We start from the raw sequence: 16,868 nt of genomic DNA, 5'->3' as shown, positions 1-16,868 counted from the left end.
AATGCCCTTTTAAGGGCAATGCCCAACAAATGCCCTTTTCAGGGCAATGGGTAGTTTAGGGTTTTTAGTTTTAGGCTATTTTATTTGGGGGGTGGGGGTTTTACTGTTAGAGGGGGGGGTTTGTGTATTTTCTTGTAAAAGAGCTGATTATCTATGGGCAATGCCCTGCATAAAGCCCTTTTCATAGGGATTAGGTATAATTATTTCATTATTGGCAATTCTCTTTTTTTTATTTGATGTAAATTTAGCTTTATTATTTTCTGTAATTTTTAGATTAATTTATACTTAGTTTTTTTAATTTTTAAAGTAATGCTAGATTTTTTTTAATTGTAATTTAGTTTTAGTTTAATTCATGTAATGGGGTTAGTTTAGGGGGTGTTAAGTTAGGGGACTTAGTGTTTAACTATTTGCGTTGTGGGTTATTGGCGGATTAGGCGTTAATAGATAGATTAGATTGCGTTGTGGGTTATTGGCGGATTAGGGGTTAATAGTTAATAAGTAATTGCTGTGTGGGTTTGATGGCGGATATAGGGGTTAATAGTTTTATTAGGCATATTGCGTTGTGGGGGGTTGTCGGTTTAGGGGTTAATACTTTTATTAGTTGCTGTGTAGGTTTGATGGCGGATATAGGGGTTAATACACTTTATTAGTGATTGCGGTGGGGGATTGCGGTTGACAGGTAGATATTGCGCATGCGTTAGGTGTTAGTTTATATTTTACAGGCAGTTACAGGAGTTACGGTGCTCCCATACTCAGCGCAAGGCCTGCTGCGGCTGACTTGTTTGGCAAGGTGAAAATGGAGTAAAATTTCTCCATTTTCGCCACGTAAGTCCTTGCGCTGAATATTGGATACCGATTTGCGACGAAGTCCCATGTTAGCTTATGGGAGTAAAAATTGCGGACGACAGGCGAAATATACCTGCCACATTTATATGCGGCGCCGTATATGTAATAACAAAATCGCATAAAAACCGGCGGCGCCTGCTTTTGCGGGCAACGCTGCATATGTAATGGAGCCCCTGATATTTAATTCTGAAAATTGTCCTTTTTCCCTCTCCATTCAGAAAGACCTGAGTACCTGCTGCATATTTATTTATGATTTACTAGATATTGCATTAATTTGTTACACTGCTCTAAACCATATTGAGGACAGACACACTACATGTCACCCAGTGATTGCTTAGATCAGTGAATAAACTCATGTGCATCTGGCCTCTGGTCACAGTAAAGGCGATCAGGATAACATTTTTAAGAGTTTTAAAAAACATGTAATAATTTGTTTGTTTGCAGCACATGTAGAATCTCTAAATGTATTGAGGGATTTCACCTGTTATTCAGCAGACGTTGCCCCAGGAAATGAAAAGACTTGATTCCCACCCGCTGCGTGCTAGTGCATCAAACCCACCCGCTGTCTGCTAGTGCATCAAACCCACCCGCTGTCTGCTAGTGCATCAAACCCACCCGCTGTCTGCTAGTGCATCAAACCCACCCGCTGTCTGCTAGTGCATCAAACCCACCCGCTGTCTGCTAGTGCATCACACCCCCCCGCTGTCTGCTAGTGCATCACACCCACCCGCTGTCTGCTAGTGCATCACACCCACCCGCTGTCTGCTAGTGCATCACACCCACCCGCTGTCTGCTAGTGCATCACACCCACCCGCTGTCTGCTAGTGCATCACACCCACCCGCTGTCTGCTAGTGCATCACACCCACCCGCTGTCTGCTAGTGCATCACACCCACCCGCTGTCTGCTAGTGCATCACACCCACCCGCTGTCTGCTAGTGCATCACACCCACCCGCTGTCTGCTAGTGCATCACACTCACCTACTCTCTAACTGCTAGGGAAACTCTGTAGCAACAATCACCCATACCTACCTATAGGCTAGATTACGAGTTTTGCGGTAAGAGCTGCTCGGTGCTAACTTGCAAGTTATTTCCACCGCTCACCTCCCTACAGCGCTGCTATTACATGTTTTCATAAACCCGGCGTTAGCAGGCAATATGTGAGCGTTGAGCAAAATTGAGCTCCATACCGCACTCCAATACCAACGCTGCTTTGAGCTTTTTTTACGTGCTCGTGCACGATTTCCCCATAGACATCAATGGGGAGGGCTGGGTAAAAAAACAAACTAACACCTGCAATAAAGGAGCGTAAATCTCCATATCGCAGCCCCATTGATTCCTATGGGGAAACAAAAGTTATGTTTACACCTAACACCCTAACATAAACCCTGAATCTAAACACCCCTAATTTGCTGCCCCCAACATCGCCGCCACCTACCTACACTTATTGACCCTTAATCTGCCGCCCCCAATGTCGCCGCCACCCACCTACACTTATTAACCCCTAATCTGCTGCCCCAATGTCGTTGCCACCTACATAAATTTAATAACCCCTAATCTGCCCCCCTCAACACCGCCGCCACCTACATTATACTTATTAACCCCTAATCTGCCGCTCCTAACATCGCCGCCACCTACATTATACTTATTAACCCCTAATATGCTGCCCCCAACATCGCCGCCACCTACCTACACTTATTGACCCTTAATCTGCAGCCGCCACCCACCTACACTTATTAACCCCTAATCTACTGCCCCCAATGTCATCGCCATCTACATAAATTTAATAACCCCTAATCTGCTACCCCTGACACTGCCGCCACCTACATAAATTTAATAACCCCTAATCTGCCGCCCCCGACACTGCCGCCACCTACATTATACTTATTAACCCCTAATCTGCTGCCCCTAACATCGCCGCCACCTACATTATACTTATTAACCCCTAATTTGCCTCCCCCAATGTCGCCGCCACCTACATAAATGTAATAACCCCTAATCTGCCACCCCCAACGTCGCCGCCACTATACTAAAGTTATAAACCCCTAAACCTAACCCTAAGTCTAACCCTAACACCCACTAACTTTAATATAATTCCTATTTAAAACTAAATACCTATAAAATAAATCCTAAACTAGCTACAATATAACTAATAGTTACATTGTAGCTATCTTAGGTTTTATTTTTTTTTCACAGGCAAATTTGTATTTATTTTAACTAGGTAGAATAGTTACTAAATAGTTATTAACTATTTACTAACTACCTAGTTAAAATAAATACAAATTTACCTGTAAAATAAAACCTAACCTGAGTTACACTAACACCTAACCTTACACTACAATTAAATAAATTACATTAATTAAATACAATTAACTAAATTACAAAAACAAACACTAAATTACACAAAATAAGAAATAAATGATCAAATGTTTAAACTAATTACACCTAATCTAATTGCCCTATCAAAATAAAAAGCCCCCCCCCAAAATAAAAAAAACCCTAGCCTAAACTAAACTGCCAATAGCCCTTAAAAGGGCCTTTTGTGGGGCATTGCCCCAAAGAAATCAGCTCTTTTACCTGTAAAAAAAATACAAACAACCCCCAACAGTAAAACCCACCACCCACACAACCAAAACCCCCAAATAAAAACCTAACTAAAAAAACCTAAGCTCCCCATTGCCCTGAAAAGGACATTTGTATGGGCATTGCCCTTAAAAGGGCATTTAGCTCTTTTTCCGCCCAAACCCTAAGCTAAAAATAAAACCCACCCAATAAACCCTTAAAAAAACCTAACACTAACCCCCGAAGATCCACTTACAGTTTTTGAAGACCCGACATCCATCCTCAACGAAGCGGCAGAAGTCCTCAGCGAAGCCGGCAGAAGTCTTCATCCAAGCGGGCCGAAGTCTTCATCCAAGCCGGCAGAAGTCTTCTATCTTCATCCATCTGGTGCGGAGCGGCTCCATCTTCAAGATATCCGGCGCGGAGCATCCTCTTCAATCGACGTCTCTTCCAGAATGAAGGTTCCTTTAAGGGACGTCATCCATGATATAGATGAGCTTGCATTAGGATTGAGCTTGCATTCTATTGGCTGATTGCATCAATCGGAATTCAAGGGATGCCATCTTGGATGACGTGCCTTAAAGGAACCTTCATTCTGTTAGTTAATTGTATTTAATGAATGTAATTTATTTAATTGTAGTGTAAGGTTAGATGTTAGTGTAACTCAGGTTAGGTTTTATTTTACAGGTAAATTTGTATTTATTTTAGCTAGGTAGCTAGTAAATAGTTAATAACTACCCAGTTAAAATAAATACAAACTTAGCTGTGAAATAAAAATAAAACCTAAGATAGATACAATGTAACTATTAGTTATATTGTAGCTAGTTTAGGGTTTATTTTATAGGTAAGTATTTAGTTTTAAATGGAAATTATTTAGTTAATGATAGTAATTTTTATTTAGATTTATTTTAATTATATTAAAGTTAGGGGTGTTAGGGTTAGACTTAGGGTTAGGTTTAGGGGTTAATAACTTTAGTATAGTGGCGACGATGTTAGGGACAGAAGATTAGGGGTTAATAACAGTAATGTAGGTTGCGGCGATGTTAGGGACAGCAGATTAGGGGTTAATAATATTTAACTAGCGTTTATGATGCGGGAGTTCGGCGGTTTAGGGGTTAATATGTTTATTATAATGGCGGCGATGTCCGGAGTGGCAGGGTCATCCATCCAGCGCGGAGTGGGTCCATCCTGAAGATATCCGGCGCGGAGCATCCTCTTCATACGGTCGCCGCCGTAAACGGGAACTTCAATGCAAGTGACGCCATTCAAGATGGCGTCCCTTGGATTCCTACTGGCTGAAAGATTTCAATTATTGATAGTGGAGTGCACCTAGCGCCTACTAAATAAGACCTCTGGCTTTGATAATTTGACACCTAGTTGTCAAAATGGAAAGATGAAACTAATAAGGTATACCAAAGCGCCAACTATACGAAGGCTGGGTCTGGACCAAATGCAATATTATCAAATGATTACAATAAACAATTTATTGAGTACACAAATAAGTTAAAAACATGGATCCATGTATAAACAATCACATTTATACAACAATAATAGCTAAATGAATAGTTAAAACAAATAGTTATGTAACAGATATAGCATTTAAAATTTTGCAAACATTGCTCTTAAAAAATATTCCTAAAAAATTCCAAATTTAGTATAAGGCTCACAACAAAAATTCAACTTTGTGTTTACCACATACACATACACAAATTTATACAGCAATAATAGCTAAATGAATAGTTAAAACAAATAGTTATATAGCAGATATGGCATTTAAAATTGTGCAAACATTGCTCTTAAAAAAATATTCATAAAAAATTCCAAATTAAGTATAAGGCTCACAACAAAAATTCAACTTTGCGTTTACCACATACACATAATAGGTGAAATATATTAGTCAGTTATATAATATTATCTAACCAATAATGTTCTCGATTCTATGCAATGCTCCTAAATATTGCCTATAGTAACTAATGTGTAAGGCTCTGAGTAAGACCTTTTAACTCTGTGTTTAACACATACGCATTGTCAAGTAAAAAATATTGTGACAGCAATATGCCAATGTAAAAAATGTGTATCAAAAAAGTTGTGTGCAAAAATTAGTGTACAAGACTTATTAATGGTCAAAAAAATTAGGTTGATCTTCAAAAAACGTGAATTAAGAACAAATATTGTGAAAAATGAAAACCCAAAAATTTACAAAAACATTGTGGTGTGTTCAAATAGTGACTTATATAAATGTAAAAAATAGTCCAACAGTGAAAACTTAATAGAAAAAATAATTCAACAATAAATTATAATAAGCAGTGTGTCTCTTTAAGAAAAGACAATAATCCTTAAAGTGTTGTGAATCCTAACAGCAATAGTTATGGTGATTTTCCAAGTGTTTTATACTGAATAGCAGTGTCAGTACTTGCTAGCCGTTTTCCAACCCAACTGAGTCTTGATAAAGGTCTCTTTGTGACCGAAACGCATCGACTGATAAGCACAATTTCATTTTCTATTGATCTAAAATCAATCTACACCATCATATCTTTCTTTTACAGAAGGATCATCCAGGGATTATAGCAAAATATTTGCCAAGAAGATAGAATTTTGGGTTGGAAAACGGCTAGCAAGTACTGACACTGCTATTCAGTTTTAAACACTTGGAAAATCACCATAACTATTGCTGTTAGGATTCACAACCCTTTAAGGATTATTGTCTTTTCTTAAAGAGACACACTACTTATTATAATTTATTGTTGGATTATTTTTTCTATTAAGTTTTCACTGTTGGACTATTATTTACATTTATATAAGTCACTATTTGAACACACCACAATGTTTTTGTAAATTTTTGGTTTTTCATTTTTCACAATCTTTGTTCTTAATTCACGTTTTTTGAAGATCAACCTAATTTTTTTGACCATTAATAAGTCTTGTACACTAATTTTTGCACACAACTTTTTTGATACACATTTTTTACATTGGCATATTGCTATCACAATATTTTTTACTTGACAATCCGTATGTGTTAAACACAGAGTTAAAGGTCTTACTCAGAGCCTTCCTTACACATTAGTTACTATTGGCAATATTTAGGAGCATTGCATAGAATCAAGAACATTATTGGTTAGATAATATTATATAACTGACTAATATATTTCACCTATTATGTGTATGTGGTAAAAACAAAGTTGAATTTTTGTTGTGAGCCTTATACTTAATTTGGAATTTTTTATGAATATTTTTTAAGAGCAATGTTTGCACAATTTTAAATGCCATATCTGCTATATAACTCTTTGTTTTAACTATTCATTTAGCTATTATTGCTGTATAAATTTGTGTATGTGTATGTGGTAAACACAAAGTTGAATTTTTGTTGTGAGGAATATTTTAAGAGCAATGTTTGCAAAATTTTAAATGCTATATCTGTTACATAACTATTTGTTTTAACTATTCATTTAACTATTATTGTTGTATAAATGTGATTGTTTATACATGGATCTGTGTTTTTAACTTATTTGTGTACTCAATAAATTGTTTATTGTAATCATTTGATAATATTGCATTTGGTCCAGACCCAGCCTTCGTATAGTTGGCGCTTTGGTATACCTTATTAGTTGAAAGATTTCAATTAGCCAATACGATTAGAATTGCGAAAGTCCTATTGGCTGTTCCAATCAGCTACTAGGATTAGAGCTGCTAAAATCCTATTGGCTGTTCCAATCATCCAATAGGATGAGAGCTCAATCCTATTGGCTGATTGGAACAGCCAATAGGATTTTAACAGTTCTAATCCTATTGTCTGATTGGAACAGCCAATAGGATTTTAGCAGCTCTAATCCTATTGGCTGATTGGAACAGCCAATAGGATTTTAGCAGCTTTAATCCTATTGGCTGACTGAAATCTTTCAGCCAATAGGAATGCAAGGGACGCCATCTTGGATGGCGTCACTTGCATTGAAGTTCCAGTTTACGGCAGCGACCGTATGAAGAGGATGCTCCGTGCCGGATGTCTTCAGGATGGACGCGCTCCGTGCCGGATGGATGAAGATAGAAGATGCCGTCTGGATGAAGACTTCTTGCCGTCTTGATGATGACTTCTCCGGCTGGATGGATCCTTCAAGCGGGACTTCAAGAACTGTAAGTGGATCGTTGGGGGTTAGTGTTACGTTTTTTTTAAGGGTTTTTTGGGTGGGTTTTATTTTTAGATTAGGGTCTGGGCATGTAAAAGAGCTAAATGCCCTTTTAAGGGCAATGCCCATACAAATGCCCTTTTCAGGGCAATGGGGAGCTTAGGTTATTTTAGATAAGTTTTGTTAGGTTGGTTGGGTGGTGGGTTTTACTGTTGGGGGTTGTTTATATATTTTTTTACAGGTAAAAGAGCTAATATCTTTGGAGCAATGCCCCACAAAAGGCCCTTTTAAGGGCCATTGGTAGTTTATTGTAGGCAAGGGTTTTTTATTTTTTTTTGGGGGGGGGGGCTTTTTATTTTGATAGTACTATTAGATTAGGTGTAATTCTTTTTTATTTTTGAGAATGTGTTTTTTATTTTTTGAAATTTAGTTTTTTTTTTTTGTAACTTAGTTTTTTTTGTGTGGTAATTTAGTATTTCTATTGTAAGATGTATCGAGTCCATGGATTCATCCTTTACTTGTGGGATATTCTCCTTCCCAACAGGAAGTGGCAAAGAGAGCACACAGCAGAGCTGTCCATATAGCTCCCCCTCTAGCTCCACCCCCCAGTCATTCTCTTTGCCGGCTCTAAGCAATCGGAAGAGTAAAGTGAATGTGGTGTAAAAAGTGTAGTTTTTATTTTCTACAAGCAAGAGTTTGTTATTTTAAATGGTACCGGTGTGTACTATTTACTCTCTAGCAGAAAGGAGATGAAGATTTCTGCAGGGAGGAAGATGATTTTAGCATGTTGTAACTAAAATCCAATGCTGTTCCCACAAAGGACTGAGGAGTGCAAGAAAACTTCAGTTGGGGAGAACGGTTTGCAGGTTAGGCTGCAATAAGGTATGTTAAGTAATTTATTTCTAGACAAGACTGTGATAATGCTAGAAAAGACTGATAATATCCCCATGAGGGAAAGGTAAGCTGTATTCAGAGACTAAGTATGGAATTTCAAGCTTACATAGCAGGGCTAGTTTATGCTGGTTGACACTACTTTCAAGGCAAACGGTTTTTATTGAAAATATAGTTTTTTTGTGACACTTTGAAGGTTCCTTTGGGTTTCTTTCAGGGGTTGTTATCCACATGGCTATTATTAAAACACTTGGGAGTGTTTCTTTAGGCCTCCAGAGCACCGTAGTGAGGGGGAGGGGCCTAATTTTGCGCCTCAAATGCGCAGTTATATTTGACTAGAAGTTCAGGCTGTTTCACATGGAGGGTCCTGCTGCAGTTTGAACGCCTATAAGAAGCTTTTTCCCCACAAATCTGGTTCCTAAGGGCAGGTAGGGCCACAGCAGAGCTGTGGCAAGGTGCTGAACGTTTTTTAACCGTTTTTTTGGCTTACTGTCGATCCGGTTTGGGCATTAAGGGGTTAATTGTTTTTATTGCTAGTGGTGCAATCTTACTAATGCTTTAGGTACATATTGTTAAAATTTTCGAAAAGTTTGCTGCATTTTTTCACTGTTTTGCAAAATTGTGTGCCTTTTTTATCCCTTAAAGGCACAGTAACGTTTTTTTTTTCAAAGTGTGTTTTTACTTGATTAAAGTGATTTCCAAGCCTGCTTGTTTTACTACTAGTCTGTTAAACATGTCTGACACCAAGGAAAATCCTTGTTCAATGTGTTTAGAAGCCATGGTGGAACCCCCCCTCAGAATGTGTCCCACTTGTACTGAAATGTCTATACACTTTAAAGATCATATTGTTGCACTTAAAAATGTGGCCCAAGATGATTCTCAGACAGAAGGTAACGAGGTTAGCCCGTCGACCTCTCCCCAAGTGTCACAACCAGTTACGCCCGCTCAAGCGACGCCTAGCACCTCTAGTGCGTCTAACTCTTTTACCTTGCAAGACTTGGCGGCAGTTATGAATAATACCCTCTCAGAGTTCTTATCTAAACTGCCCGTGTTACCTGCAAAGCGTGATAGCTCTGTTTTAAGAACAGATAATGAGCATTCTGACGCTTTAGTGGCCGTATCCGATATACCCTCACAACGCTCTGAAGTTGGGGTGAGGGATGGGCTGTCTGAGGGAGAAATTTCCGATTCAGGAAAGGTTTCTCCTCAGACAGATTCAGATACGTTGGCTTTTAAATTTAAACTAGAACACCTCCGCTTATTGCTCAGGGAGGTATTAGTTACTCTGGATGACTGCGACCCTATGGTGGTTCCAGAGAAATTGTGTAAAATGGACAAGTACCTAGAAGTTCCTGTTTACACTGATGTGTTCCCAGTCCCCAAGAGGATTGCGGATATCGTTACTAGGGAGTGGGATAGGCCAGGTATTCCCTTCGTTCCCCCTCCTGTTTTTAAGAAAATGTTCCCCATATCTGACCCCATGCAGGACTCGTGGCAGATGGTCCCTAAGGTGGAGGGGGCTATTTCTTCACTTGCTAAACGCACAACCATACCAATTGAAGACAGTTGTGCTTTCAAAGACCCTATGGATAAAAAATTAGAGGGTTTACTTATTTTTTAGGTGGATATCGTTTTGTTGGGCCAATCTGGTTCAGACTCTAATCCTGTTTCACACTCCTGTGGACACAGCCCTTCCTCCCCTCACACCCTCAAGGATATATCTACACTGTGGGATCACTACAAGGAATATCCATCTAGGTCTGGGTGACTAATTTCACTTTTGTATACACCGCATTTTTTAATTTTTTTCATTTTTTCGTCACTGAATTGCAATTCACATTATTGAGTTTTCATAGACATATTTTTCTATTGAGTCATTTCTCACAATGATTTTTCAATTTTGGATTTTACACTATTGGAACATTTCTGGACACTAGCTATTTTTATATCCTTTGCTATTTTTTATATCTTTTGATATTTTTTGATATATTGTTGATAATTTTCTGAGTATCCCTATTACCCAATCCCGTGTATTCTCAGTCCAACATCTGTGATTATTTGTTGCTTACTATCTGTTGCTGATATTTTGCACATTGTTTGTATATCCTGATTTATTGTTTTTATTATTCATTATTCCTCATGGATCCATGATTTACATTGTATGTTTTTAGACATTGTTAATCAATTTTAATATATTTTAACAATTTTATTAAACCTGTAGTGCTATCCCCTTTTGCCTCCGGCTTGGTAGGCGCTTGGGGGGTCCCCTTTCTTACTTAATTCTTTTATCACAGATGCCGCTTTCCAACTAGCTAAGTTAGCGGCAAAGAACTCAGGTTTCGCCATTTTAGCGCGCAGGGCACTATGGCTAAAGTCCTGGTCGGCCGATGTGTCGTCAAAATCCAAACTATTGAACATCCCTTTCAAAGGAAAGACCCTCTTCGGGCCTGAATTGAAAGAGATTATTTCAGAAATCACTGGGGGAAAAGGCCATGCTCTCCCTCAGGACAAGTCCTTCAAGACAAAGAACAAACAAAATAATTTTCGGTCCTTTCGGAATTTCAGGAGCGGTCTCGCTTCATCCTCCCCTGTTGCAAAGCAAGAGGGTAACGCTTCCCAACCCAGGTCAGCCTGGAAACCTTACCAGGGCTGGAACAAGGGTAAAAAGGCCAAGAAGCCAGCAGCTGCCCCTAAGACAGCATGAAGGGGTAGCCCCCGATCCGGGACCGGATCTAGTAGGGGGCAGACTCTCTCTCTTCGCTCAGGCCTGGGCAAGAGATGTACTCGATCCCTGGGACTGATTGTATCCCAGGGATATCTTCTAGAATTCAAGGACTCCCCTCCAAGGGGAAGGTTCCACATTTCTCGTCTGTCTTCAGACCAGACAAAGAAAGAGGCGTTCTTACGCTGTGTAGAAGACCTACATACAATGGGAGTGATCCACCCAGTTCCAATTGTGGAACAAGGGCTGGGTTTTTACTCAAACCTGTTTGTGGTTCCCAAGAAAGAAGGCACTTTCAGACCAATCCTGGATCTCAAAATTCTAAACAAATTCCTCAGAGTCCCATCATTCAAGATGGAGACCATTCGGAGAATCTTACCAATGATCCAGGAGGGTCAATATATGACCACCGTGGATTTAAAGGATGCGTATCTGCACATTCCTATCCACAAAGATCATCACCAGTTTCTCAGGTTCGCCTTTCTGGACAAGCATTACCAGTTTGTGGCTCTTCCTTTCGGGTTGGCCACTGCTCCCAGAATTTTCACAAAGGTGCTAGGGTCACTCTTGGCGGTTCTAAGACCGCGGGGCATAGCAGTGGCGCCTTATCTGGACGACATCTTAATTCAGGCGTCGACTTTCCAAAGAGCCAAGTCTCACACGGAAATTATATTGGCCTTTCTGAGGTCTCACGGGTGGAAGGTGAACATCAAAAATAGTTCTCTCTCCCCCCTCACAAGAGTTTCTTTCCTAGGAACTCTGATAGACTTGGTAGAAATGAAAATATTTCTGACGGAGGTCAGAAAGTTAAAACTCTTAACCACTTGCCGAGCCCTTCATTCCATTCCTCGGCCATCTGTAGCTCAGTGCATGGAGACAATCGGATTAATGGTAGTGGCAATGGACATAGTCCCTTTTGCACGGATACACCTCAGACCACTGCAACTATGCATGCTCAAACAGTGGAATGGGGATTATGCAGATTTGTCTCCTCAAATACAGCTGGACCAGGGGACCAGAGATTCTCTTCTCTGGTGGTTGTCTCAGGATCACCTGTCTCAGGGAATGTGTTTCCGCAGACCAGAGTGGATCATCGTAACGACTGACGCCAGTCTATTGGGCTGGGGTGCAGTCTGGGACTCCCTGAAAGCTCAGGGCTTATGGTCTCGGGATGAAGCTCTTCTCCCGATAAACATTCTGGAACTGAGGGCGATATTCAACGCACTTGAGGCATGGCCTCAGCTAGCCGCGGCCAAATTCATCAGATTTCAGTCAGACAACATCATGACTGTAGCTTACGTAAATCATCAAGGGGGAACAAGGAGTTCCCTAGCAATGACGGAAGTAACCAAAATAATCAGGTGGGCGGAGGATCACTCCTGCCATCTCTCAGCAATTCACATCCCAGGAGTAGACAACTGGGAGGCGGATTTTCTAAGTCGTCAGACTTTTCACCCGGGGGAGTGGGAACTCCACCCGGAGGTATTTGCCCAGCTGACTCAGCTATGGGGCACTCCAGAATTGTATCTGATGATGTCCCATCAGAACACCAAACTTCCTCTTTACAGGTCCAGGTCCCGGGATCCCCAGGCGGTGCTGATAGATGCTCTAGCAGCACCTTGGTCCTTCAATCTGGCCTATGTTTTTCCACCGTTTCCTCTCCTTCCTTGTCTGGTTGCCAGAATCAAGCAGGAGAGGGCTTCGGTGATTCTGATAGCGCATGCGTGGCCATGCAGGACCTGGTATGCAGACCTAGTGGACATGTCATCTGTCACACCATGGACACTACCAATGAGGCAGGACCTTCTAATACAAGGTCCATTCAAGCATCCAAATCTAATTTCTCTGCGTCTGACTGCTTGGAGATTGAACACCTAATTCTATCAAAGCGTGGTTTCTCTGAGTCGGTTATTGATACCCTGATTCAGGCTAGAAAGCCTGTCACCAGGAAAATCTACCATAAGATTTGGCGAAAATATCTTTTTTGGTGTGAATCCAAGGGTTACTCATGGAGTAAGGTTAGGATTCCCAGGATATTATCCTTTCTCCAAGAAGGATTGGAGAAAGGATTATCAGCTAGTTCCTTAAGGGGACAGATATCTGCTTTGTCTATTCTTTTACACAAACGTCTGGCAGAGGTACCAGACGTTCAAGCGTTTAGTCAGGCTTTAGTCAGAGTCAAGCCTGTTTATAGACCTGTGGCTCCGCCATGGAGTCTGAATCTAGTTCTTTCAGTTCTGCAAGGGGTTCCGTTTGAACCTTTACATTCCATAGATATTAAGCTTTTATCTTGGAAAGTTTTGTTTTTGGTAGCTATCTCTTCTGCTCGAAGAGTTTCAGAGTTATCTGCTTTACAATGTGATTCACCTTACCTGGTTTTCCATGCAGATAAGGTAGTTTTGCGTACCAAACCCGGTTTTCTTCCTAAGGTTGTGTCTAATAAGAATATTAACCAGGAAATTGTTGTTCCTTCTCTGTGTCCTAATCCTTCTTCGAAGAAGAAACGTCTGTTACACAATCTTGATGTGGTTCGTGCTTTAAAGTTCTATTTACAAGCAACTAAGGATTTCAGACAAACACCTTCATTGTTTGTTATCTATTCTGGTAAGAGGAGAGGTCAGAAAGCGACTGCTACCTCTCTTTCCTTTTGGCTGAAAAGCATCATCCGTTTGGCCTATGAGACTGCTGGCCAGCAGCCTCCTGAAACTATTACTGCTCATTCTACCAGAGCAGTGGCTTCCACATGGGCTTTTAAAAATGAGGCTTCTGTTGAACAGATTTGTAAGGCAGCAACATGGTCTTCGCTGCATACTTTTTCCAAATTTTTCAAATTCAATACTTTTGCTTCTTCGGAGGCTATTTTTGGGAGAAAGGTTTTACAAGCAGTGGTGCCTTCCGTTTAAGGTACCTGTCTTGTTCCCTCCATTCATCCGTGTCCTAAAGCTTTGGTATTGGTATCCCACAAGTAAAGGATGAATCCGTGGACTCGATACATCTTACAAGAGAAAACAGAATTTATGCTTACCTGATAAATTACTTTCTCTTGTGATGTATCGAGTCCACGGCCCGCCCTGGCTATTAAGTCAGGTAGCTTTTTTGTTTAAACTACAGTCACCACTGCACCCTATGGTTTCTCCTTTTTCTTCCTAACCTTCAGTCGAATGACTGGGGGGTGGAGCTAGAGGGGGAGCTATATAGACAGCTCTGCTGTGTGCTCTCTTTGCCACTTCCTGTTGGGAAGGAGAATATCCCACAAGTAAAGGATGAATCCGTGGACTCGATACATCACAAGAGAAAGTAATTTATCAGGTAAGCATAAATTCTGTTTTTTAATAACGTTTAATAGTATATTTAAATAATTTGAGTAGGGTTAGGTTTATTTAATATGTAATTTAGTTTATTTAATTGGTAGTTTAATTTAATTGTAGTATAATAGTTAGGGTAGGTTAATTAATTAATAGTTTAAAATAGTTTATTTTAATTCTACAGGTAAGTTTAAATTTATTTGAAGATAGGGATCTTGTAATTTTAATTTAAAGTTAGCGGGTTGTTAGGTTTAGGGGTTAATAGCTTAATTTAGTTTATGGCGATGTGGGGGCTGACGGTTTAGGGATTAATAGGTTTAGTTAGTCGTGGTGATGTGGGAGGCCAGAGGTTTAGGGGTTAATACGTTTATTTAGTGATGGCGGGAAACAGCAGAATAGGGGTTAATAACTTTATTTAGGTTGCGGCGGTGTCGGGGAGCGGCAGGATAGGGGTTAAACATTTTAGTATAGTGGCTGCGTTTAGTGACAGAGTATAAATAAAGTTTGGAAAAAGCCAAATAGACGCGAGATCGATGACTGCTAGTTAACAACAATCCGATGCTCATCGCCCCGTACTTGGTGCGTGTCTTTTTGACGGCTTTTTTCATAAATAAGGAGAGCGTATTAAGATACGCGGCCGCAATGTTTGGCGATGTTAGACGAGCATATTGGTGCCGGCAAATGCAGCATAGTTGACACTTTGATTGATATCCCCCTAAATATATATCATGCACCTCCCTAAAATCATGGGTGCTGCCATTATGAAACCTAGGTTACACTGCATGTATCTGAAGAAGAGTTACTGCACATGTGCAAATAGGTCAGCACTGGAATGCAGAGAAAGTTAGATTTCAACATGGCGGCACCCATGACTAGAGGGAGGCAGGGAATATACTCAATAACATGCTTATAAAATGTTTTCAGTGTTTAATGTCCCTATAAATAGACATTATAGTGCAAACATGATATGCTCTAGTGATGTATGTCTCACTATTTCCCATCTGGGACCCTGTATAGCTGGATAAACAGCTCTAACACTATAATTTGTCTTTCTAAAATTCTTTGAGGGAGCGCTCAGTCCTGACTTCTTAGATAATCTCACCAGACCAGAGAGCTTTAGATCATCAGGTCCATAGACTTGCAAGGTCACTAGAGTTAAAATTGCCTAGGCTTACAAATTAGAGCTTGTAATTTTTGCACTATAGTGGTTCTTTAATGGCTGATATATAATATACATGTATTAAAATACTTAAGTTTGGCATGAGTCTTGTGCAGGTAAAAAGGCTTTTCAGGATGTACATTTTGTATGTAGTCAGGATGCTTGTTTTTTGTCCTATGGCCCAGAAAATATATTTAGAGTCTCAATTTTTTTAGATGCTGACACCAAGACACTACACAGAGAGCTGTTCCTTCAGAGCTCTACTCCTGCACCCTTAAGCTACATCTGGGCCCCACGGAAGCTCATGTACCCTCCAGCCCCTTGAGAGATGAGCGCTGGAACCACTAGAACCACTGGACAAACCAAGCCATTCCCACTATCTATGGGAGCGAGAGCACAACAGGGACCTGCTGGGCAGAGACCCCAGAGACCTTAAATGAACTTGTAAATATTGTACAGCAATTATCAGGACGCCGGAACACTGAGGAAATCTGAGCCAAGAGTGATCCACAGATCAGCTGTGTATAATAATGCATTGTGAATAAACGACGTATATATAATATAAATATATATATAATATAAATATAAACAATTGCAAAAAATGTTGAATTTATTCATTGTTTTACTATTTAATTCTTATTATGTATGTCTCCACTTAACCTTATCAGTACTTGAGGGCTTTTACTCTGCATTTGAAGGGGTTAAAAGTTAAGGTTATCGATGGGAGAGTGGCTACGTGCAATGAATATCTATGTACTGTGATTCTTATTAAAACAGTATTTTTTTAAGTTATTTGAATTTTTTTCTATATTTGGTTGATTTTATCATCTTTTTTGTATTTTGGATGATATAATAACAGCACTTTAAGGAGAAATCCTCCAACTTCTGTACAAAACAAAGAAAACTCAATTTGTTCTAAGGAAAGAAAAATCTGTTTAAGTGAATTTTATTCTTAAATAAATCAAACTTGCAACATGTGGTCCTTTTCTACTCTGGATGGTTGACATTAAAAATATTTAAATTTTTAAACATAATGTCCCCTTCCACAACTACTATTTGTACTTGGCCTACTCTGGTCTTAAATTTAGAAAAATTGATTGTGCAGATAAATATCAGCTGCATAGCAGCCCTATGTACTGGAAAAATGCAGCAAAACACTTATAGACAAAAGAGGGAAGTGTTGAAGATGGGCAGAGAGATCACAAGCAGTGTAAAAGGGTCCATTGGTGAATTATTTGATAATAAAGGGGTGGGGGTTGCATTG

At 39.9% G+C, this 16,868-nt stretch overlaps 1 protein-coding gene across 1 annotated transcript in view; it reads left to right on the top strand.

Annotated features, from left to right (window-relative positions):
• The window catches only part of SKOR1 (SKI family transcriptional corepressor 1), a 45,804-nt gene extending 29,412 nt beyond the window's left edge, over positions 1–16,392 (top strand). The window contains exon 8 of the mRNA XM_053716160.1: positions 15,820–16,392. Within this exon, the coding sequence (XP_053572135.1) occupies positions 15,820–15,929 (110 nt within the window). The 3' untranslated portion in view covers positions 15,930–16,392. The remainder of the gene's footprint in view (positions 1–15,819) is intronic.
• Positions 16,393–16,868: the final 476 nt, after the last annotated feature.

Source organism: Bombina bombina, chromosome 6 (genome assembly GCF_027579735.1).
Source record: "Bombina bombina isolate aBomBom1 chromosome 6, aBomBom1.pri, whole genome shotgun sequence".
Lineage (NCBI taxonomy): Eukaryota > Metazoa > Chordata > Amphibia > Anura > Bombinatoridae > Bombina > Bombina bombina.
Note: the sequence above shows the minus strand (reverse complement) of the source record. Positions and strands in the feature narration are given on the sequence as shown.